The sequence below is a fragment of the Lactuca saligna genome, chromosome 5 (assembly GCF_052625555.1).
Source record: "Lactuca saligna cultivar CGN05327 chromosome 5, ASM5262555v1, whole genome shotgun sequence".
Lineage (NCBI taxonomy): Eukaryota > Viridiplantae > Streptophyta > Magnoliopsida > Asterales > Asteraceae > Lactuca > Lactuca saligna.
In genome coordinates, this window is record NC_136421.1 from 212,509,463 (window position 1) to 212,533,443 (window position 23,981).

The 23,981-nt window shown below is 37.0% G+C and overlaps 2 protein-coding genes across 2 annotated transcripts; one reads left to right on the plus strand and one right to left on the minus strand.

Moving 5' to 3' along the window:
* The first annotated feature begins 3,043 nt into the window (after positions 1-3,043).
* Positions 3,044-7,000, plus strand: LOC144998858 (protein NDL1-like). The gene is made up of 11 exons (XM_078958587.1): positions 3,044-3,334; positions 4,559-4,658; positions 4,935-5,032; positions 5,146-5,234; positions 5,336-5,396; positions 5,483-5,569; positions 5,667-5,744; positions 5,844-5,900; positions 6,064-6,119; positions 6,244-6,379; positions 6,473-7,000. The coding sequence occupies exons 1-11, from the start codon at positions 3,269-3,271 to the stop codon at positions 6,698-6,700; spliced, it is 1,056 nt and encodes a 351-aa protein (XP_078814713.1). The 5' UTR covers positions 3,044-3,268; the 3' UTR covers positions 6,701-7,000.
* A 247-nt stretch (positions 7,001-7,247) lies between these two features.
* On the minus strand, positions 7,248-8,513 carry LOC144998859 (putative germin-like protein 2-1). Its single transcript, XM_078958588.1, has 2 exons — positions 8,087-8,513; positions 7,248-7,980 (listed from the first exon to the last, which is right to left on the minus strand). Exons 1-2 carry the CDS (start codon positions 8,196-8,198, stop codon positions 7,445-7,447), a joined length of 648 nt encoding a protein of 215 aa, XP_078814714.1. The 5' UTR covers positions 8,199-8,513; the 3' UTR covers positions 7,248-7,444.
* Between the last annotated feature and the right edge of the window lie 15,468 nt (positions 8,514-23,981).

Sequence of the window (23,981 nt, forward strand, 5' to 3'; positions counted from 1 at the left end):
CTAGAAATATCATGATAAAAATGCATGGATGTTAATCATTTTTTTTAAACGGCTAACACACGTATCTACTACATTACTTTTAAATCTATACATTTCGCTCACCATTAGACTTGAACAATCTACCTTTGTTTGATGATATCTATCTGTTAACTCCTCCCATACTGATAGGCCAAATACCATTCGGTAAGCTGTTAAACACTATTTATTTGCAAATCAATTATGCAAGTCGTATCCATAAAACTCAAAAGATCAAAAGGATCTATTTATGCTCTTCGTTGCTATGGCATCATAAAGCACATTCGCCAAGCATAATCAACTATCCTAGGATCGTGGACAAGTCGTTTAATAAATATTGTTATACACATTCTTTATCAACTTAACATGTTGGAAGATTTGATGCTAACTTATTGTGGTTTGTGGACTGCATTATTTGTGCTTAAAACTTGGGATATTCTTTTATATTTGATTCATTATTTTTTTTTTGGCATATGTTGTTTAATAATTGGCATAAAATATGTTACAAGTGACTTGAAAAAGATCAATAGGTTGGTTTTACAACAATTATCATATTAAATTTGTTGATGACATAAATACATCTTTCGCAGCTCACAAACAAATAGTAAACACTAAACAAATATTTTTGGTCAGCCTTGCCCCTTTTCATGGTTGACATTAATAACTTTAAAATAACAAATACTCTATATTGTTTTGACTAGACATGAAAGTTCATTAAATATTATATTGAAAGCAAAAAAAAAAAAAAAAAAAAAAAAAAAAAAAAAAAAAAAAAAAGATGAAAAAAAATCGTGATAATAAAACTTTGTTGACATATATTTGGTAAATCACATAAAGTAACTATTATATTTGTTCAATGTTCATTTTAGGCGGTTTACTTTTATATAAAAAAAATCATAATAATAATAACATGTTTCTTATGATTTCTTCCCAATAAAAAGTTAAGAACTAGAAGCGTTATGCTTTTTCTTATTCAAAGTTTCAAACCACCGAACTTTTATGAAATCAGGGGTATGAGGAATAAAAACATTATAAGAAAGAAATAATAAGGGCCAAGTTTTGTAACAAACTAACCTATGATATAGTTTTGACTTGGGACTGTCTATGCAAAATCTAAAACAAACCACCTTAAGCAAATTTTAAAAAAAAATGCTATCTTTCTTCTCCTTTTGGCAATCAAAGACTCTCGCATTACGAAAATTCCATAAAACTCGAATCGAAAGAAGGATCACCACATCCAACCATGCTTTCACAAACCATCTAGCCACACGTAGGATGGACAAGATCCCACCCTCCAGCCACTTTAGACCAATCAAAATAGCAACGAGACACATAATTGAAGATGCGACCAATCGTCACCATAAACACATCATAAATGATAAACCAGACTCAACACCGACTCCCGTGTCATTTAAATTTACTTCGGTTGGAAATCTGATGCAAATACACGTGCCAACCTACAATGTTAACTTTTATCGGAACCAAAATGTTTGAACAGGTAGAATGATTACCAATCACTAAAGTTTGAGAATCAATGCACCTAGATACAACCTTACCTAATCCATTTGAATTAAGGTCTCAAATCCATGTGTTCGATTGATTAGTCAACACCACATCTTGCAGAGCTTCTTTTAGACCTTCACATTGCATGTTTCCCGCTCCTTCCCTAGATGCCCATTTAGGTTCTAGCACCCGATCTTTGATAGGACAATTCTTTAGGGATGGCAATTTGGATCATCGTGTTGTGTTTTTATCTGACACGACACGATACAACAATGTTTTATGTAACACGAACACGACATGACACGGTGTCGTATTTTTTTAAGTAACACGAAAACAAACCAATTAAAAAAACAAACATGACACGACACGATAAATATAACATAAAATAACAATTAGTTTATTTAACTAATACTTAATCATACATAAAACGACAAACACGAAAAACATGAAAAACAAATACTAAATGGTGTCAATTTCATGTCGAATTTCGAACACGAACACGAACACAACACGACATGTTGTCCTGTTTTTTACACTCGACATGAACACATATTCAAATTTCAGTTTTGTATATATAAAAAAAGAAATCACATCATTATAGATTTATACAAAAACATATCAAGTTTTAAGAAGAGTTATATCAACACCTAATAACAAAAACTCAATGTTAGATTTTAACAAAAAAACATGTTTTGAAAAAAAATTCGCACCAAAACACGCATTGACCCATCTTGGCATGTACAAAGTCGACATGAAAGTTTTTCAAAACGGCATAGTCAAACCTCACACCATAGTACACCATAAAGCACATCATTATATAGATCTTGTATAACCATGATTAATTTTAAAAAGTACAAATGTCTCATTCAAAAACATTTACCTCCCATAGAATCATAGATGATATCGGACTATTCGTTTTATTTGGCATGATCCTGATTTAAGTCGATTGAGATTGATTTGAACTTTTTTGATGTACATCTATTAAAATTATCAAAATCTTTATGTTTATCATTATCAGACGTTTGAACTTTTTGATATATACTGAATAAGCTTTGCGATATTTGATGTGTATTCAATAAAATTCCGACACACTCTATAAATACAAAATAAATTATTATTTGTTGTAGACAATCAAAAATATATTATTATCTTGAGTAAGAAAAAGAATGTGTAGAGCCAAAATTAGACAAACAATAACTGCACGACGTCGTGGGCAATCTAAGTGTATACTATTAATTTCAAAACAACCTGAAAATAAAAATTATTATATGTATAGGAAAATAAGAAACAATAACTGCACGATGTCGTTTTTCGCGTTGAAGGTTCAAGAGGCCAATATGTCGGTAACCATGGTTAAATGTAACCAAACGTCGAGTTAACGTCCGTTGTGACGGAGAGAAATCGCTATCAACCTCCGCGTCCCCATGTGAGCAAGAGAGAATACCGTCGGTGGAGGCTAACCGCAGCTCATGATTTATATTTATATTTAACATTTTTTTTCTTGGCTTTTAATATTTATCACAGACAGATGTAGAGAGAGAGAGAGAGAGAGAGAGAGAGAGAGAGAGAAGAGAGAGAACAAACAAATTATATACCGAAAAATAAAGGGAAGAAAGAATTGCTTCGTATATAAGCCACCGAAGCTTACAGCTTATAAATGATAAGAGAGGTACAGAAGAGTTTTTAGAGAGAGAAAGTAATACCCCAAAAGAGAGGGGGGAGAAAGAGAGAGAGAAAGAGGAAGAAGAAGATGTCTATGGCGGATTCCAGTGATTCCGTCTCTGTTGATATGGAAACTATATATCTTGGTGGAAAGGTTTGTGTTTAATCTGAGTTTTTTAATTCGAGATTTGTGTAATATGATTGACTCCATGAATACCCATCTCAATATGAACTCATTCCTTCACACCCATTTGAGTTCTGGGAATATTTGGTTTGACTTTGTGTACTGAATGTAAGGTGTTTGTTGAAATGCCTGAATGGGTTTAACTAATTTTTGATTATCTTTGAGCTTATTTGTTTACTTTTCTTTTAACATAGATTTAGTGGATGTGTCTGATACGCTTTTGGGGATGACTCATCTTCATTCCCAATTTAGAACACCCTTTTCTTGATTTTTAGGTTTTCTGTTTTGACCCTCTTTGTTGACTATACAATTTAAGCTGTAAATTTGTGACTTTTGCAATTGTAGATCTGTTTGACTTTTATTGTCATCGACAATGTTGAAACACCAAATTCATGAGTATCTATATTCAAAGCAAAGCAGTTCTTGATTTATGTACGTGATCAACAATTCTTGATATAAAACCAAGAAGAAATCTCAAAAAAAAAATTAGTAAGATGGTGGTGTAATGGGTTCTGGTTTTAATTACATTAAATATTTCCCTTCATTTATATACATCCAAAAAAACCAGATTCGTAAAGCTGAATCTATATCTTTATTAGGGTTGTTCTTGTTGAATTTACACAAACCCCAGAAAACGAATTTAAAAAGGTTACATTACTTTACTTAGTAACTTTATCGTTGAATTACTTTCTTATTGATTAACTTGGCTTAAGTTTTAAATTTTAATCCAAGATTCTTCTTTTAATGGTAAAATTTTGCTATCTTCAAAAGCATTTATGATGAAATGTCATTATCTTAACATGAAAGTCCCATCTTTTTAATTATTTTGTTAGGGTTAGAAGTTACAATCTGTTTCTTGTTAGCTTATCCGTCAATATCAAAGTCAATGTCAAATTTAAACATCATGAATCCCATCTTTATTTACAAACTTCAATTGACATTTGGAGACCCTAAACTAAACGAGAGTCCAATCAAAACATGCCACTCTTCTTTGTTTTTATATTAGATTCCTTATAATATTATAAGCCGAATTCACATGGAATACAACACAACAATGATCAAGAATTATGCCTTGATGCATCATGTATTTAGTTGTCATCTTTCTTTTTCGAATAAACAAAATCCAATTTTCAATAGTTTTCAACGCTTTTACACTTCTTGGATTTTAATATTCTTTTAAAATTTTATATTCAGGAGCATATCATTCGAACTGGGCATGGGTCCGTGTCTGTGATCGTGTATGGAGATCAAGAAAAGCCACCATTGATTACTTATCCCGATTTAGCTCTAAATCGTAAGCAAGAATAATTTCAATCTCTTGTCTATGCAAAAAGACATAAATGCCCTTCTATCTCATGACAAGACTGAACAGAACAGGTTGTACTATGTAGAACAGACCATACTGTATTTGGATATTTGGACTGGTACTGATGTCAATAGGACAAAAATTGCAACTTTTTGATTACCCCACTCTTAATCTCTCGTCTATGCAAAAAGACGTAAATACCCTTCTCATCTTTATCATTGAAAATAGCCCTAACATGGTGCAACAAATGACATGTCACTACAGATATGTTGTGTTTCCAAGGATTATTCTTCTGTCCTGAAGCAGCTTCATTGCTCCTCCATAATTTCTGCATTTATCACATCAGTCCACCTGGACACGAGGTCTGTGAACGTGCCAACTCATATTTAATTTCTTTATATTTACATTTTAATTTTCCGAATTATATTATTAATGTGAAAATTCTCTTGTGGGATTTGTACAAGAGTTGTTGCAGTTAGGAGCAGCAGCCATCTGTTCAGATGATCCCATACTCTCAGTGGAGGATCTTTGTGATCAGATTCTTGAGGTCCTCAATTATTTTCGGTAAATTTTCCACCATTGATCTTGGCACTTTTTATTTATTTATTTATTTATTTTAATTCGTGATTCTATCGAATATATATATTTTTTTCTGGTTGTTTAAGGCTTGGTGCAGTGATGTGTATGGGGGCGACAGCTGGCGCATACATCCTTACACTATTTGCAGTGAGTCATCTTGATTCAAATTACAATGCTATAAATTAAAAAAAAAAAGTATATTGAAAAAACAAATATGGTTTTATATATTGCAGATAAAATACAGAGATAGGGTTACAGGTTTGATTCTTGTTTCTCCTCTTTGCAAAGCACCATCTTGGACAGAATGGATTTATAACAAGGTTTGTTATTTTGAGTTTTAAATTCATTCATTTTGCGTTACATAATCATTTATTTACCAAATTAGAAGATTAACATATCATTACTTTGAATGTATAGTTGATGTCGAATTTGCTGTATTACTACGGTATGTGTGGATTATTGAAAGAATGTTTGCTTCAAAGATACTTCAGCAAGGTACATTCCAACTTCTTAGCTCTTATCGTTAAATCTTTTTTATATGAAATAACTTTTTTTATAGATAAAAATTAACGAGATATCTTTGAATTAAATCAGGAAGTTCGTGGTAATCCCGAAATCCCAGAATCAGATATAGTTCAAGCATGCAGAAAGGTTAGTTTTAAATATCTGCATTTATTACACATGACAAAACAAGTTGTACTGTGACTGATGTCAACAGGACAAAAGTCGCAACTCTTTTCTCTTATAAAAAAGGCACACAGAACAAGATGTACTGTGATTGTGACTGTGACTGATATAATTAAATATTATGCAGTTATTGGACGAAAGACAAAGTACGAACGTGTGGCGGTATCTTCAAGCAATTGATAGGTAGATATATAAAAAAAAAAAGCAAAAAGAGGTTGCGGTTGTGTATGTAAAATGGTTGATGAGCACGACATTTGTTGGTCAACGCCAAGATTTTGACTTTTTGTTATGTTTTTGAAATGAGTAGGAGACCCGACATCACGGAAGGTTTAAAGAAGCTAAAATGCAGAACGCTTATATTTGTCGGTGACAGCTCACCCTTCCATTCAGAAGCCCTCCACATGACAGCAAAACTGGACAGACGATATAGCGCGTTAGTTGAGGTAAACAAGTAACATGTTAATTCATTGCTTTTGTTTTGCACTATAATTAAACAACTGGTTATTTAATTTTGACTTTGAATTTGACTTTTTCAGGTACAGGTTTGTGGATCAATGGTGACAGAAGAGCAACCACATGCAATGTTAATACCCATGGAATATTTTCTAATGGGGTATGGGCTTTACAGACCAAGCCAGTTCACGGGCAGCCCGAGAAGCCCTTTAAGTCCTTCATGCATTGCCCCGGAATTACTCTCCCCCGAAAGCATGGGATTGAAGCTAAAACCGATAAAAACCCGGGTTTCACAAACCGGTGACAGGTAGGGCCCACAAAAAATACCGCGTACAGTTTGTTGGTGAATGGTGATTTTTTTTTTTTTTTTTAAATTATTTTTTTTTGGGGGGTTTTGGGATGGAGGGTAGATATATACATATGGGATATGTAGTATAGAGGGGGAAATGGGGAAAATATTCTTTGAAAACAAACGGTGGGGACATAATTCATTTGTAGGGTTGGTGGTCATAAAACAGAAACATTGTATTTTGTAAAGGAGAATATGATGCATTTATTTATTATGAACAAAAAAAAAAGCAATAATACCTTCTCTTTTTCTTGGCTGTCAATGAACTGTCTTTTTGTTTGGGAGGTGTTGAGTGGAATATTTAGCAAACCTACATGATTGGTTCAACTTATTTTATTCTATATAGCTTTTCTATTATAATTCTTGTACCAATGTACCTTATCATCATTTTAATAGTCAACTCGTTTGTAATGATTTTGTCGTTTAACACGTTTCCGGGTAAATTTGTACCTAAATTGAACAAAAAAGTAAAAACTAAATAATTACTATTTTGTGTAAAACAATCATGATTCAATATAAGAATCGACTTAAAGTATATTGATATCATGTGTATCTAGCATAACATAAAGTATATTGGTGTGGTGTGCACCAATTTTCTCAACTTCCCTTTTAAGCAGGGAGGAATTACTTTTTTGCAATAGAGACAAGAGGGACATATAGTTTACTTCCCAACAATACTTAACTACAACGTGAAATCAAACCGGAACTAAAACTTAACTTGCATGTTGCTAATAATATCATCACTAACTTGGAAGGCCTTTGCAAGAACATCAGTCGAAATATCTGGATTTGAACCGAAAACCACATTTGCTATAGGAACCACTCCAGGGTTTTGGCTACTCAAAGCTACCATCGCAACTGCATTCATGTTCCCAACATTCCTTTGGTAATGTACAAGATTCACTGGGAATACGAAAACATCACCCTTATTTAGTACTTTCGAAATATGACGGTTATCAGGGTTTGATGTCACAAACCCAACTTCAATCTGACCTTCTAACACGGTTAAGATTTCGGTAGCACGAGGATGTGTGTGAGGTGGGATGAGCCCCCATGGTGCAAAGTCGAGTCGTGCAAGTGAAATCCCAAGTGTGTTAAGTCCTGGGATTTGGAACACAAATGCTGGGGTCACACTTGACCCCAACCGATTTGAAGTGTTGCCCATCATGTGCATACCACTGAAGTAGAAGTCATTCGCTTGAACACCATTAGGGTTTTTGCAAGCGAATCCGTTTACTTGTACTGCTTCAAATTACATAAGACAATCTTACTATCTATTTGAAATAAGTTAAAATTTAGTTATATTTAAATATAACCGATCACGTATAAAACACCCGATTTAACGTACCTTGACCAGTTATATCAGCAACACAAAAGTCTTGAAGGGGACTATGGTCCGCGGCCCATGCCACAGTGAGAGCCAGAGCCAGAACCATGATGGAGCCTAGACCGTGAGCCATTTGTTAATTGGGAGTTGGGTTCGTGAGGTGAGGCTATGCGTTGTGGTTTAAATGGTGATAAATTAGTGTGGTTTATATAGTGACCGGTTCACCAAGTGTTGCCGTCTTCCGGTTCATCTGAACCAATGGTACAAATGCATGCAACCAAAGAGTCCTTTTTCATGGGTTGTTATATAATGAACCGGCCCTGTGGCCTGTGTTTGATTGTTTGGGGAGTTATGTATACTTTTATGCATGGCGTACAACCCTTTGAAGCAAAGGTTACTGGTCTACATCACGTAAAAGGCATCTCTTAAACTAACGACTAACCGATCTGCCATGCCCAGTCAAAATACGATGGAATGCCACACGATATGTCATGTCATATTATCTATCAAAATATTTTAATTTTATTAAACCATGGCATACTTCTGTAATTATTAAATTTAAAAGGCTCAGCATTTTTCGTTTTATATAAAACTTTATGTAAATGATTGAACACATAAGTTATTATTGGATAAAATGACGGTCTAGAATCTTAAGTTAACACAAATACAAAAATGAAATTAAGAGTAGTTGAGTATAATTATCTATTAATATTTAACTATATCGAGGTCATCAAAACGCCAACATGTTAACACCCTGATCTAGCGTTGAGGTTGAATATCGTCAGTGGCAGAAACTTGTTGGATTCGTAATCTCATTCAAGAGCTCCATTGTCCCACCATCAAAGGTCATTATTGTCTACAGTATATTGTGACAAAATTAACATTGTTTACATGTCCTCAAAGGTTGCATGTGGTTAGGCTCAAGTACTTCATGTTCCTTCCTCGCCCGATATGCATGTATCTTCAAGAATAGGTTCCCGACGTCTATTTTCCGAATGTCGTTCCAGTTTTAACGTTCGTCTTACTCATCGTGATGGGGGATGTTAGTGTATATTGTATCATAGTAGGCTAGCCCACATGTATCGTATTGTAGTATAAGTCTCGGTTAGTATAGGCCTTTATATTTTCGATATGTATTTATAAGTGTTGTATCTTTGGTTATTAAATCTATGAGAATCAAAATACTCCATATGTACACTATCTTCAAGCATCATAAGTTTTAATTTTTGAGGCCTCATTAAATATCTTATGCGGATGCAAATTACAAGTAGAGTTACTATCCATGGGGTTTTGTTACCTACTTTAATTTTTTAAATCTACTAAGTAGGAAACTTTTATATAACAAAACATCTAATCTAATAATGATTTTTTTTTTTTTTTTTTTGCCATATATCATACTTTCATTTAATTTGCCAAGTGTAATTTTGAATTATTTTTTTTCCCACATGTCATTTTATTAGTTTTTTTATTTTATTAAATTTCACATAATATTTTAGCACAATAATTGCAATAAATATAGTAATAAATGAATATCAATTTCATTAATAAACTTAAATTTTAATTTCAAAATTTTCAAGTTAAAGCTCATTAGTTTATTTTGTTTATTTATTTAAATTATTTGTTTAAATTTAAAAGATAAAAAACATTTCAATTATAATAATTTATTATTTTTTTATTTTCTTATAAATTCAAAGTTGTCAAATATTTTGACCAATATATTGATTTATTTTTAAATCAATCCATGTAATACATGAGTTACACGACTAGTATATAATATATCATGGATCGATAGTATACAAATTTTGGAAAAAAAAACATCCTACATGATATATCCATGAACTTTACTAATTTTAAGTGCTTTTACTAGCTAACTAAATTTAAAATAACTTTATACTTTGTAACTATACATGAAGTAATGTTATATTTATTGGCTCACTAGCTCATTAACTCGGGACACATAACCTTTGCTATTCCTTACATAATTAATACAATTCCTATGAACAATAATCTACACTTAATGATAATTAGTACTAAGCATTGTAATGTTGTTATCATCTCACGTAGCTTTATGTTTTCTAAAAAACTTCACAAATCTTACATTAGAACTTTTGATTTTTTTATAAGTTTGCTTCCTTTGATAATCAATTTTTGTTTTCACGATCTTGTAGCTTGAATATGCTCAATATTGTCCTTTAACAAGAAGAAGTAATTCACTTGTCTTCTTATATAAAGTAAAGTAAATTATTAAAATCGTCCTTATGCTTTGCTTATAATTACATATTTGGTTTCTAACCTTTTTTTTTTTACACTCTTACCATCCTTATGGTATGATTTTCTGATCGTCCTTATGGTATATGATTTTAATGCGTTCTAAATCCCTCACAAACACAAAAAAACTACATCGCCCTTTATAACTCTTTTATCATTTTTTTAATTTCTATTATTTATTTATTTAATTATTTTAGTTAATTTGAAGATTTTTATAGAGATCGGGTGCCACCACCACTAAATGAACCGACAACCATCACCACTAAAAGAAACGACCAACACCACCACCACCTCCTCTGCCGTCAAACACCACTACCATCAACTACCATCAGTCAAAGATATTAGAACAAACTAATTTCAGATTTTAAAAACGCTAACTCTGATGCAAATAATCCGTCAAAAACACAAACCCTAAATATAATTAGGATTAGGGCAAAACCAATTTTTTTCAAATCCACAAACCGAAAATAAGTTTTCTCAAATCTAATATAGAAAAAAAAACATAAACCCTAAATCGGAGATTGCATTTGGTTTTACCGTGGTGGCTTTATTTCTAACGAAGAAAAGAGAAGAAGGCTAATGGAGATGATACCAGATGAAGAGGAAAGTGAAGAAGACCTTCAATTGGCCTTTAAACCCAACAAAAAAAAGTAGAGAGGGTGAAGGAGTAGACACAGTCAACGGAGATAAAACCAGATGTAATCGTGGGTTAGGGTGAAGAGGTGGAGCAACGATAGAGGATATGGAGTCTCATATTACGAGGGTTTAACCAGGATTATATCCATAGATGGCAGCGGTGGCCGACGGTTTTGATGAATGCTTTTCACCGGTGAGGAGGGACTAGGGAAGGTGGATTCTGACAGTGGGAGGAGTATAGACGGAGGTAGGTGGTGGATTTAAAGACATGATGAACACGATCTCGTCGTGAAGGGTTAGAAAATAAAAGGGTGCAAGGTGGATTTCGGTGGATGAGTCACTCAGTCGCCAACGGTGGTAGATGACTCTGGCGGCTGAAGTAATATCAACTTAGGTGACAATGACATTTCTCTACATCCGAGAGAGGGATATGGAGGTGAGTGTTAGGTTGGGGTGGGGGTATACATATTTCTTTTTAATTTTATAAACAATTATATTTTATAAATAATAAATAAACAATAAATAAATTAAAAATAATAATTAATAAGGACAATTTAAGTAATTCACTCAAAAAAGTGTGATCCATGTTGCATATAATTATGTCATGTTTAATCAAACTTGAGTTTGAACAAATTAATATCAGTTCTCACTTACATGTTTTTGCATGAAGATTTAAAGTATATAAACTAGAGTCGATTAATATCCATTCAATTCTCTCTCAATACATTAAACATCGATTATGTTTGTAACTTATATGAAAAGAACCGTAGACATAAATTGTATGTTTTTAAAACATAAAAAATATAGTTGGCATTCCAATTCTTTATTACTCATAAACATATTTCAATTGATAAAATTACATCTTAATGCAATAGATGTGGTAAGTGTCGGTTGCTAACTTCAGATGGTTCCCGTGACCTGAGGAGTGAAAGTTGTAGTGACCGGTGGAGGGGGTGATGTGGGAAGTGAGGGGATAAGAGGAGGCAAAGTCACTGATGGAATTAGAGGAGAAAATGGTGGCAATGGAATTAGAGGAGGCAATGATAGAGGAGGCAATGACATTGATTGAATTGTAGGAGGCAACGTCGACAATGGCACCGAGGGCGTTGGAAGAGATGATAGGGCATCGGGGAAGCCGGTTGATGGCGTAAGTTGAGGGATTGGTGACAAAAGGCGGCCTGCCGCGGTGGCTTGGAAGTTGCTGGAGAAAGTGAGAGTTGCAAGGAGAGAGAGAATGATGAGGGTAGTAGAATCCATTTTGGGAATTATAATGAAACAGTTGAAGAAGCGGTGTTAGGAGTTCATGGTTATATAGGCATAGGCGATTAAATTTCTTTTACTTCCCTCGCTTTAAAAACTATGGAAAATATATTTCTTCGTATTTTTATATAATCAAATAATTTAGGTTACATATAAATAAATAAATATACGTTACACATAAACCATTAACAACTAATAGATTGTATTAATTATGTTAAAAGTGTATATATAATCACCACCCATAGTATTGTTAGTGGTTGCTACCAAAACGAAATCGATTATCATATAATATTGCATTATCAATAAAAGGAACTAATGTATTATTATGTAAAGATAAAAACCTTCTATTTACCATTTACATAAGACAAAAATGAAATTGTATTCAAAAGTATCAACAAGTACTAATAGGCACTTGCATATTGTAAACATATTTTCTTTTGAAGATTGAAACAAACAATGTTATAAGTTCATAATAAAATGCATTATCTAGCTATAGAAAGTTACTCTTCTAAGAATAGTAAGTAATCAAATTTTATATTTGATTGTATACTTATGACATAAATCATTGTGTGTTCGAGTTTAAAGTATATTGGAGGGAAGTGATATAAGGATCACGTAAGTTCATAATTTCATATATGATAATTGAGTATTACAAATTATAACATTCCATTTGGAGGCTATGTTCAAGCATCATAAGTTTTAATTTTTGACACTTCACAAATATCTTATGCGGATGCAAAATATATTTTTGTTATTGTGTAGTCTAATGACAAGTATAACTATAGTTACTACAGATGTGGATCATCACCCGCTTCAAATTTTTATGCCTGGTAAGCAAGTAGCAAACTTTTATATAACAAAACATATATAACATATCATTGATTGTTAGTATATAGATTTTGGAATAAAAAAACTTCCTTCATGATATATCTATGAACTTTACTACTTTAAAAAGATTTACTAGCTAACTCAACTTAAAATAACTTTATATTTTATAAGTACACATGAAATAATGCTATATTTATTGATTCGGTAACTCTATGGTACACACATAATGTTCTGTTGCTCCTTGCATAATTAATACAACTCGTATGAACAATAATATACACTTCATAGCATAATGTTAGTTAATACTAAACATTGTAATGTTGTTATCCTTCTGACATAGCTTTATGTTTTTTTTTTTAAAAAAATTGGTAAATCTTATATTAGTAATTTTGATTTTTTTTATAAGTTTGTTTACTCTCGATAATTAACTTTTGTTTTCACAATTTTGTAGCTTGAGTTAGCTCGATATCGCCCTTTAACTTCTCAAGAAATAATTCACTTGCCTTCTTATAAACAGTAGAGTAAACACTTGAAATCGTCATTATGGTAAACAGTAGAGTAAACACTTGAAATCGTCATTATGGTAAACAGTAGAGTAAACACTTGAAATCGTCATTATGGTTTGATTAGAACTACATGTTTGGTCCCTAATTTTTTTTTTTTTTTTTTTTTTTTTTTTATACAGTGAAACCGTCCTTATGGTATGATTTTACTACGTTATTAATCATTTACAAACTCAAAAAGACTATATTGCCCTTTATATTTCTTTTTTCATTTCTTAATTTTTTTTCATTTATTTATTTGTTTATTTTTATTAATTAAAAGAATTATATAAATCTATAGATATAAGGTGCCACCACTACTAAAAGAACCGATAACCATCACTAAGAAAAGAACCGGCGAAATCCACCACCACCTCCTCCGCCGTCAAACACTGCTGGCATCAACTACCATTATCAAATAGATTAAAACAAACCAATTTCAGATTCTCAAACCCTACCTCCGATGGAAACAATCCATAAAAAGCACAAACCCTAAATCTAATAAGGATTGGGGTGAAACCAATGTTTTTCAAATCCAAAAACCCAAAATTAGTTTCTTCAAATCTAATCTAGAAAAAAAATACAAACCCTAAACTGGAGATTTTATTTGGTTTTACCGTGGTGGTTTTATTTCGAATGAAGAACAGAGAAGAAGGTTAATGGCGATGAAAGCACAAGCTAGTGAAGAAGAACTTCAATCAGACCTTAAAACCAACAAAATAACGGAGACAGTAAAGGAATAGAGGCAGTCGACGGAGTTGAAACCATATGCAATCGGGGGTTAGGGGTGAATATGTGGAGCATCGGTGGAGGATTTGGAATCTCATATTCCAGTTTTTCCAAGATTGTGGGTTTTTCGAAGAAGTCAGCGGTGACCGATGGTTCTGCTGAAGGGTTTTCACGGGTAAGGAGGGACTTGGGAAGTTGGATTCCAACAGTGGAAGGAGTATAGATGGAAGGAGGTGGTGGATTTAAAGACAAGGTGAAATCAATTTAGTCTTGGAGGATTAAAAAATAAAGGGCGCAGGGTAGATTCCACCGGATGAGTCACTCAATCATCGATGGTGGTGGATAACTGACTCTGGCGGCTGAAGTAGTGGAAACATAGGTTTATTAGTGTTTTCATTTCTTTAAATCTGTGAGAGGGATGTGGATGTTAGTTTTAGGTTGGTGGTGGGGATAAACACACACACACATATATATATATATATATATATATATATATATATATATATATATATATATATATATATATATATATTTTATACATAATTTTATTTTATAATTAATAAATAAACAATAACATAATTAAAAAACAATTATTAAAGATAGTTTAGTCTTTTTAGGTATAATAAAGACCACATGCATGCAAAATAAAATTATAATATAGGGATGTTTCATGTGCAAATATAAAATTAGGGATCAAAGATGTTGTTTTGATCAAACCAAGGATGATTTCAGTAAATTACTCTAAAAAGTATCATCCATGTGGTAAATAACAATGTGTATTTATTCAATATTGAGTTTGAATAAATTAATATAAGTTCTCACATAATTTTTTTGTATAAAGATTTAAAGTATATAATCCAGAGTCGGTTAATATCCACTCAATTCTTTCTCTATACTTTAAACATCGACTATTTTATAACTCTTATGAAAAGAACGTAGAACTGTAGACATAAATTGCATGTATTTAATACATCAAAAAATGTAGTAGGCATTCCACTTCTTTATTACTCATAAACATATTTCACTTGATAAAATTACATCTTCATTTAGTAGATGGTGGCAAGTGTCGTCAGGTGTCGGCTGCCAACTTCATGGATAAATGGTTCCCGCGACGTGAGGAGTGAAAGTTGTAGCGGCCGGTGGAGGGGGTGATGCGCCTGTGGGAAGTGAGGGGATAAGAGAAGAGAAGAGGGGGTGATGGAACTGATTGAATTAGAGGCGACAATGGCACCGATGGAATTAGAGGAGGTAGTGGCGGCAATGGAATTAAATGACTCAATGATAGCAATGGATTTAGAGTAGGCAATGACGAAAATGGAATTGGAGGGGGCAATGGAACTGATGGCCTTAGAGGAGAAAACGTCGGAAATAGAACTGAGTGGGTTGGAATAGATGTTGGTGCGTCTCGTAAGCCAGTTGGTGGCCTAAGTGGAGGGACCGGTGGCAAGAGGCGGCCTGCCGCGATGGCTTGGAGGTTGGTGAAGAAAACAAGAGCTGCAATGAGAGAGAGAATGATGAGGGTAGTAAAATCCATTTTGAGAATTGGAATGAAATAGTTGAATTAAAAGATTGTATTAATTATTTTAAAAGTGTATATATAAACACTACCCATAGTATTGTAAGTGATTGCTACCAAAACTAAATCGATTATCATATAGTATTGCATTATCCATAAGGAAATAATGTATTATTACATAAAGATAAAAACATTATGTTTAGCGTTTACATAAGACAAGAAAGAAATTGTATCCAAAAGGATCAAACAAGTACTAATAGGTAGTTGCATATTGCAAACAATTTTCTTTTGAAGATTGAGATAATCAATGCTATAAGTTCATAATGAAATGCAATATCTAGCTATAGAAAGTTACTCTTCTATGAATCTTAAGTAATCAAATTTTATATTTGATTTTATACTTATGACATAAATCATTGTGTGTTCGAGTTTAAAGTATATTGGTCGGAAGTGATATATGGCTCATTTAACTTCATAATTTCACATACGATAATTGAGTATTACAAATTATATCTGTAAATCAGAAAAACCAATAAAGGAAACGAAAACCCTAAGTTAAAGGGGTCAACTCGTGGAGTCCATGGGTGAACTCGACGAGTTGGAGCGGGACCCGTGTCGGGGTTTAAGTGACCGACTCGGCGAGTCAGGTCTGGGTTGGAGAACCCTAATTTCCGGGATTAATGCCATATTTAAGCATCATTTCAGGCCTTCACCCCAACCTCCATGACTCCCTCTACCTTCACTCAAAACCCTAAGCAGCCATTGAGTGTCATTGAGCTCCTCTTGCCATTTTTGAGTGAGCTAAAGCTATAAGGAAGAAGGAAGACTTTGGGTGATTCAAGAAGTAGCAGTGGACTCTGTGTGGTATGTCATTTTAGATCCTAGAAAGGTATGAAGCTCATACCTTAGTTGTTATTCACTTAGATCCTCTTTCCTAGTTAGATTTTGTCATTTTGGGGCATTTCTAAGGCCAATTCGTGTATTGAGCCTTTGTGAGCAAAGAGAACTTTAGATCTAGGGTTGTCTTAGCCTAGAAACCCATAAAGCAGCAGTCTTTGGTGTGTTGGTGAAGCATGCTTGTCACTAAAACAATCCCTAGAATGTTTTAAGCCTTTAGCATCTTGGTTTCACGTAAAGTTTGCAACTTTACGTGAAATTTGGGCCTTAAAAGAGTGGATCTGCAGTTTGGAGCCCCTGCATGGCTCGAAAAGCCACTGTATGGATTAAGAGATGAAGCTACTCGGCGATCACATGGGTGGACTCGGCGAGTTGGATGAAGATAGGCAGGAACTCGACGAGTTGTAAGAACAAGTCGGCGAGTCTGTTGAAGATTGTCTAGGACTCGGCGAGTCTGTTCTTGGACTCGACGAGGTGGGTCACAGAACCCCCCAAACCCTTCGAGTCAAGACTCGGATCAGTGAGTTGAGTGAGGACTCAGTGAGTTGGACAGGTCAGGACTCGGAAATTGATAGACTCGGCGAGTCAGGGGCTGACTCGGCGAGTCGAGTCGCGAATGAAAGGATTCTGAGCTAATGAAATCGGTGAGTCAATAAGCAGACTTGGCAAGTAGGGTTGACCTGGAAGGTTGACTTTGACCAGGACTTTGACTTTGACCAGAGTTGACCTTTGGAGATCAATTAAGTTAAGGGATATATGTTTTGATATTGGCAGCTCGGGGGGCTACTGGAGCAGCGGTTCAGGGAATTGTCGGTCAGCATCCGGAGGGGTTATCAATAAGTTCAGCAGTACCAGGTGAGTCTCCTCACTGTTTGTATGGGTCTAAGGCACCAATATCGGCCCATCTAGTTTATGTATGCTAGGAAGACCCGAGGGTTAGCCCTAGGCATTATGCATGAAAGACCAGGAGGCGCCTCCTGGCACACAGTATGTTATTATGTATGCTTGGAAGACCAGAGGGTTAGCCCTAGGCATTATGCGTGAAAGACCAGGAGGCGGATCTTGGCACACAGTATGTTATTATGTATGATAGGAAGACCCGGGGGTTAGCCCTAGGCAATATGTATGAAATACCAGGAGGTGGCTCATGGCGCATTGTATGCCATTGTGTATGAAAGACCAGGGGGTAGCCCTTGGCACCTGTCTGTAATACCCAGGGGATGGCCCCAGGCTGGACCAGGAAGACCACGTGCGGCCCGTGGCACAACCACCAGACTATGTTTGGCACATAGCACCTTAGCAACACTATGTTTGACACATAGTACCTTACTTGATTATGCTATGTTGATTATGTATGGCTCTTGGCTAAGTATGGCATGTTTGGATCAACTGGTTGTATGGTATGTGGTATCTGGGGAACTCACTAAGCTTCGTGCTTACGGTTTTCAGTTTTGGTTTCAGGTATTCGGTTTTCAGAAAAAGGAGCTCGGGAGGGTTGCAGTGCATACACCATGACAAGTTAACCTAGGATGTTTTACTCTGATAATTAAACAAGCGATTTGGAAATGAAACTATGATTTGTCATATAAACCTTTTTTGTATGTTTGAATAACTTTACACTATGATTTAGTAATGTTTTTTTAAAAGAAATTTTTGGCCTTGAATTTTGGGACGTTACAAGTTGGTATTAGAGCCTTAGTTTGAGGGATTTGGGCACACCCTCGGGCGTGTCTGAACTCAAACTGGGGAAGTGGTATAAAATTTTCAAAAAAAAGGTCCATAATTATAAAATGATTTTTGAGGGAAGAAAAAGGGTTTTAGAAAAAGCAAAAAGGAACTTTGGAAAGAGAAAAGGGTGTGGTGCATGCAATCAGCCGAGCTCAAGTAAGTACCCCAAGATACCCATATAAGTTATGTTATGATATGATTATTAGAACTGCATGCTAGATTAGGACTAAGGATCTAGGAGGATGCCTTATGTGCCTATTATATGTATATGAGCTTTATAAGATGTATGCTAGAATAGATTTCTGAGTAGGGGATAGAGCAATATGATTGTATTATGTGGTTAGATTTTCCCCTGTCTGAATGTTGCTTGCTTTGTGCATTGTAGGATTCTGAGTGATGAGAATTAGCCATTAGGTGAATACGTCACGTCACATGTGGTCAGGGTTGAATAATCCCAAAGTGTTGGATTTAGCCCTATTGCGCAACTCTCGTCTGAGTCTAACCATTGTAGGGACGAGTCTTTTACTCGAAGGATTATCTGAGACTCATCACATGTGATGGTTCAGGTGATGGCTAATTGGCATCACAAGGAGGCCTTCAGCAGCTGAGGACTAGTTTGAGTTGAGTCAGCGGTTTCCCTAGGGTAAGCCTAGGATGAGAAAGTATTGGGCGATGTAGTAGTAGAGAAAGGGACCTGGTGGAGTCAAAGCAGTTCTCGAGGAAAGTACGGATAGATGTGGAAGGTAGTATGGGCCCGTACTACTGAAAGCATAGGATCCGTATTCGATTCGAGAAAGGCCAAGATGAGACCGGGGAACTTGTAGTGTGTTAGACCTTTCAGGAGTATGTATGATCCTGACTTTTACACGTGTATTTTCAGCATGGTGACCACGCGACACGAAGCAGGAGGGTCAGGATCCGGTTCGGGCACAGGATCCGAACAAGTTGATGATGGGTTACGCGAGTTCATCGCATCTGAGATTACGAGAGGCATCCTTGAGGCGACCCCGGTCATTTTCGGGTCGATCAAGGAGGGGATCATTGAGCTGATGGAGGATCGCCTCCGAGCTTTCAGGAGTGATTTGGCGTCTGGCCAGGGGAGTACGCGCACGCCATCCTTCAAGGACTTCAGAAGGTGTGGTGTGCCGGATTTTCATGGGGTAAAGGACCCCATTGCTTCTAGAAGATGGATTGCAGACATTGAGTCTGCACAGTTGACGAGCTTCTGCCCGGAGGGGCCGAAGGTCCGCTTTGCGGCGGGATGTTTGAGGGACCGGGCCAGAGACTGGTGGGAGTCCGTTAGTGACTCATTAGGAGCCTCAGGCATCAAGGCTATGACCTGGTCAGACTTTGTGACCAGGTTTAGGGCGGAGTTTGCACTGGCAGTGGAGCTTCAGCAGCTGGCCAGAGAATTCCTAGACATGAGACAGACGGTAGAGTCGGTGGTGGATATTACCGCCAAGTTTCGGGAGAGGGCCTTATTGGTGCCTAAATATGCAGGAATGATGAGATGTAGAGGACCCGTTATCATGACATGTTGAGAGCTGATATTCGGGAGCATGTCAGCTTCTCGGCATGCCCGACCCTGGGCTCTATGATTGCCAGGGCGCGGGAAAGGGAGATCGATTTGGAGCACATTACGAAGAGGAGGTCAGATCAGACGTATACTTTGGAGGGTCCCGGGAAGAGACCCAAGACTTCAGATCAGAGATTAGCAGGTTGGAAGGTCCGAAGTCAGTGCAGCACGTGCGGGAAACCGCACGAGGGAGTTTGTCGTTCCAGGGGTTCAGGTTGCTACAAGTGTGGCAGTGATGGTCACGTCAGCAGGGATTGCCCACAGGGGGCAAGCCTATTATGTTTTCACTGCAATCAGGTGGGCCACAAGAGGGTTGACTGCCCGAAAATGAGGGGAGGAGCAGGGAGTGCGTCTGCCCCAACGACCATGAGGATTACAGATGGGCGAGAGGGTAGGGCCTTGCAGTGACAGATGCGGAAGATCTGGATTACAGCAGGGAATGTTGCAGGTACGTATCTATGGCTATTTTCATTTCTATGCAAATTAAGGAAGTTTTTTTTTACCTCGGACTCAGGTGATTTTATGTATGATTTGTCTCTCTGCTTGTATTCGGATTGTATTTTGGAATTGTCATATGCCAATTGCATACCACGAGCTATTAGTAGCTAATGTAGGTCATCTTTCACTTCAGGTTCAAAGTGTCCAGTATCATCGTGGTCACGGTCGAAAATGGTTCAGGGAGTAGTCATCCACCATCATCAGGGTTTAATGGCTCTAATCTTGGCATTCGGGATGGCTTTCAGAAGCATCAAAGAAAGTGGCTTATCACCGAGGAGGTTACCCGGAGCAGTAGTTATTCGGACCTTAAGGGCATTAGTTGGAGATCAGGGGATTATCAGGATTGGGGATGCAAGAGGTGTTCGTATAGTATTCGATGATCGTACGGTGTTAGGAGCGGACTAGCGATGGATCGCTAGCGACATCCAGGCGATGGTAGTTATCATGCCCTTTTGTGCAAAGGAGGAAGGAATGGAAATCCTCAGGTTTTCGTGTTCAGTAAAGACTTAGCCGAGGCTAAGTGGAGGGGGGAACAATCATGCTATGGGAGCAGGAGAGGTTTTGGAACTAGGAAAAGTTTCACTCTCCTATCAGGGAGAAAGACGGCCCAGGTGGCTGTATGAATTGAGAACAGTGCAAGTGGGAAGTTTGGAAAAAGTTTCCAATTATGAGACCTCATTCTCGAGATGTCTGGTATCAGACTGCAGAGGAATCGGCCGGGAATTCCTGTTGGGACATGAGTACCGCTTGGGGGTACTAGATTGTGCTTGTATGATTGACTATCGGTTAGTCCTAGAATTCATTACCAGTTAGCCGGTGTGGGAAGGTGTTGTCAGATTACCGGATGGCCTTAGCATTCACCAGTGGTCAGATAGTAAGAGAAGTATGGTAAGACTACGGGGCGGTCCGTAGTAATGGTTAGCAGATAGCATCGAAGTGTGGTGCGACTGCGGTATGGCCCGTAGCATTAGCTTAGTAAGACTGCAGTGTGGCCCGTAGCATTAGTTTAGTAAGACTGCGGTGTGGCCCGTAGCAATCGTATATGAGTATAGTTAGACTGCGGTATGGCCTGTAGCATTAGCTTAGTAAGACTGCGGTGTGGCCCATAGCATTAGTTTAGCAAGACTTCGGGGTGGCCCGTAGCTTTAGTTGGCTGGCAACGTAGAGTGTTGTAAGACTACGGGGTGACCCGTAGCATTCGTAGGTCCCTATTCGCTAGTGCGAATGTATTAGGTGTATGATTCAATGGCAGGGTTTTCAGGTAGTAAGTTCAAGACGTGGCAGCCGCCCGGATGTGAGTAGGCCACATTATGATTGGGTCGGGAAGATGGTAGGTCATTGGAGACCAAGAGTGGCACAAGACTGTGTGTAAGCTGTGGCATTGATTAGTATCTTAGTTCGTGGAGTGTGGGCGAGGGCCCGTATCTCCAAGGTAGCATGGGGGAAACCGGTATTCTGGGTAATGGTAGACCAGTTGGGATCAGGGCGGTCTCGGTTCATCCGGTAGGCAGATGGGAGTCAATAGGACTGCAGGCATGAATGATGGTAAAGGATTCGGTGTGAAAAGTCGTAAGCTGATCGGGTGATGCTAAACTGCTCATCGTGGGATCGAATGATCTTAGGGTAAAGGATTGGCTCGGTGACACCGTTCTCGGCTGTGCCCAAAACATAGCAGAAAGGAATCTGCTACCCGAAGGATTGTCTGAATTCTCACGATTGGGTGGAGCTTTCAGTATTAGAGCATTTTATAGGGATCATTCCATGAGTACTGGTTTGACGGTCGGCACTGGGAGTGGCCAGGATTGCGGTTTCGGCAGAGGATTGGTCCTCGAAGGAGATTGGGAAGATTATTGCTTGTGGAAAGTGCCTTAGAAAGGCCAGTAACAGTGTAGGGTGAAAGAGTAAACCCCTTGTGAATCAAGGGTAGATGTATCAGGAGTATTGGTAAGATTACCGGTTGGATAAAGTGTGGTACTAGAAGGCTGCATGTAACGGGTTATTCTGAAGATGACATCTTCAAGGTTTGGATCGAAAGGGGTGGAGTGTGTACCTTGTGGTAAGTGGCGACCAGATGGTAAGGTAGTTGGTCGTGACAGACTTCGAAGACGAAGTCTAGTTTAAGTGGGGGAGTGTTGTAACACCCAGAATCAGAAAGACCAAGAAAGTAAAGGAAAACCCTAAGTTAAAGGGGTCAATCGCCGAGTCCATGGGTGAACTCGGCGAGTTGGAGTGGGACCCGTGTCGGGGTTTAAGTGACCGACTCGGCGAGTCGGAGGGACCGACTCGGCGAGTCAGGTCTGGGTTGGATAACCCTAATTTCCGGGCTTAATGCCCTATTTAAGCATCATTTCAGGCCTTCACCCCAGCCTCCATGACTCCCTCTACCTTCGCTCGAAACCTTAAGCAGCCATTAAGTGTCATTGAGCTCCTCTTGCCATTTTTGAGTGAGTTAAAGCTATAAGGAAGAAGGAAGACTGTGGGTGATTCAAGAAGTAGCAGTGGACTCTGTGTGATGTGTCATTTAAGATCCTAGAAAGGTATGAAGCTCATACCTTGGCTGTTATTCACTTAGATCCTCTTTCCTAGTTAGATTTTGTCATTTTAGGCCATTTCCAAGGTCAATTCGTGTATTAAGCCTTTGTGAGCAAAGAGAACTTTAGATCAAGGGTTGTCTTGGCCTAGAAACCCATAAAGCAGTAGTCTTTGGTGTATTGGTGAAGCATGCTTGTCACTAAACCAAGCCTTAGAATGTTTTAAGCCTTTAGCATCTTGATTTTACGTAAAGTTTGCAACTTCCCGTGAAAGTTGGGCCTTAAAAGAGTGGATCTGCAGTTTGGAGCCCCTGCATGGCTCGAAAAGCCACTGTATGCATTAAGAGCTGAAGCTACTCGGCGAGTCACATGGGTGGACTCGGCAAGTTGGATGAAGATATGCAGGAACTCGACGAGTTGTAAGAACAATGTAACAACCGTCAAAATTCGAGTTAGTTCTAGATTTGAATAAACTTAGTTACACATATAGGCACTACACATATTAGACTTAGTAACTAGTATCTAAGTTATAACCTAGTGGAATCTTGGAAACATATAGAGACAATGGATAATGTGCTTGGATTTCACATTGGTATGTGAATTCTATGACTACTTAACTGTAGTGACTATCCATATTCGGGTTACTCTTTGACTCGAACAACATTTCATGAATCATATACACACATCATGCACTTGACCTAGAAGTAGAAGTGAGTTCAAAGTCTCATAGAAACTTAAGTCAAAGTTGAAGACTAGGACTAGTATACTTGATTCCTCAGTTTCGCTTGAATCTCGGAATCACTACATAGAATGCCAGTAAACCGATAAAAATAAATTATAAACATTATTTATAACTATAAAAGAGTTATAATACCATAAGATAATTTGAAGTCTCAAATATTCAATT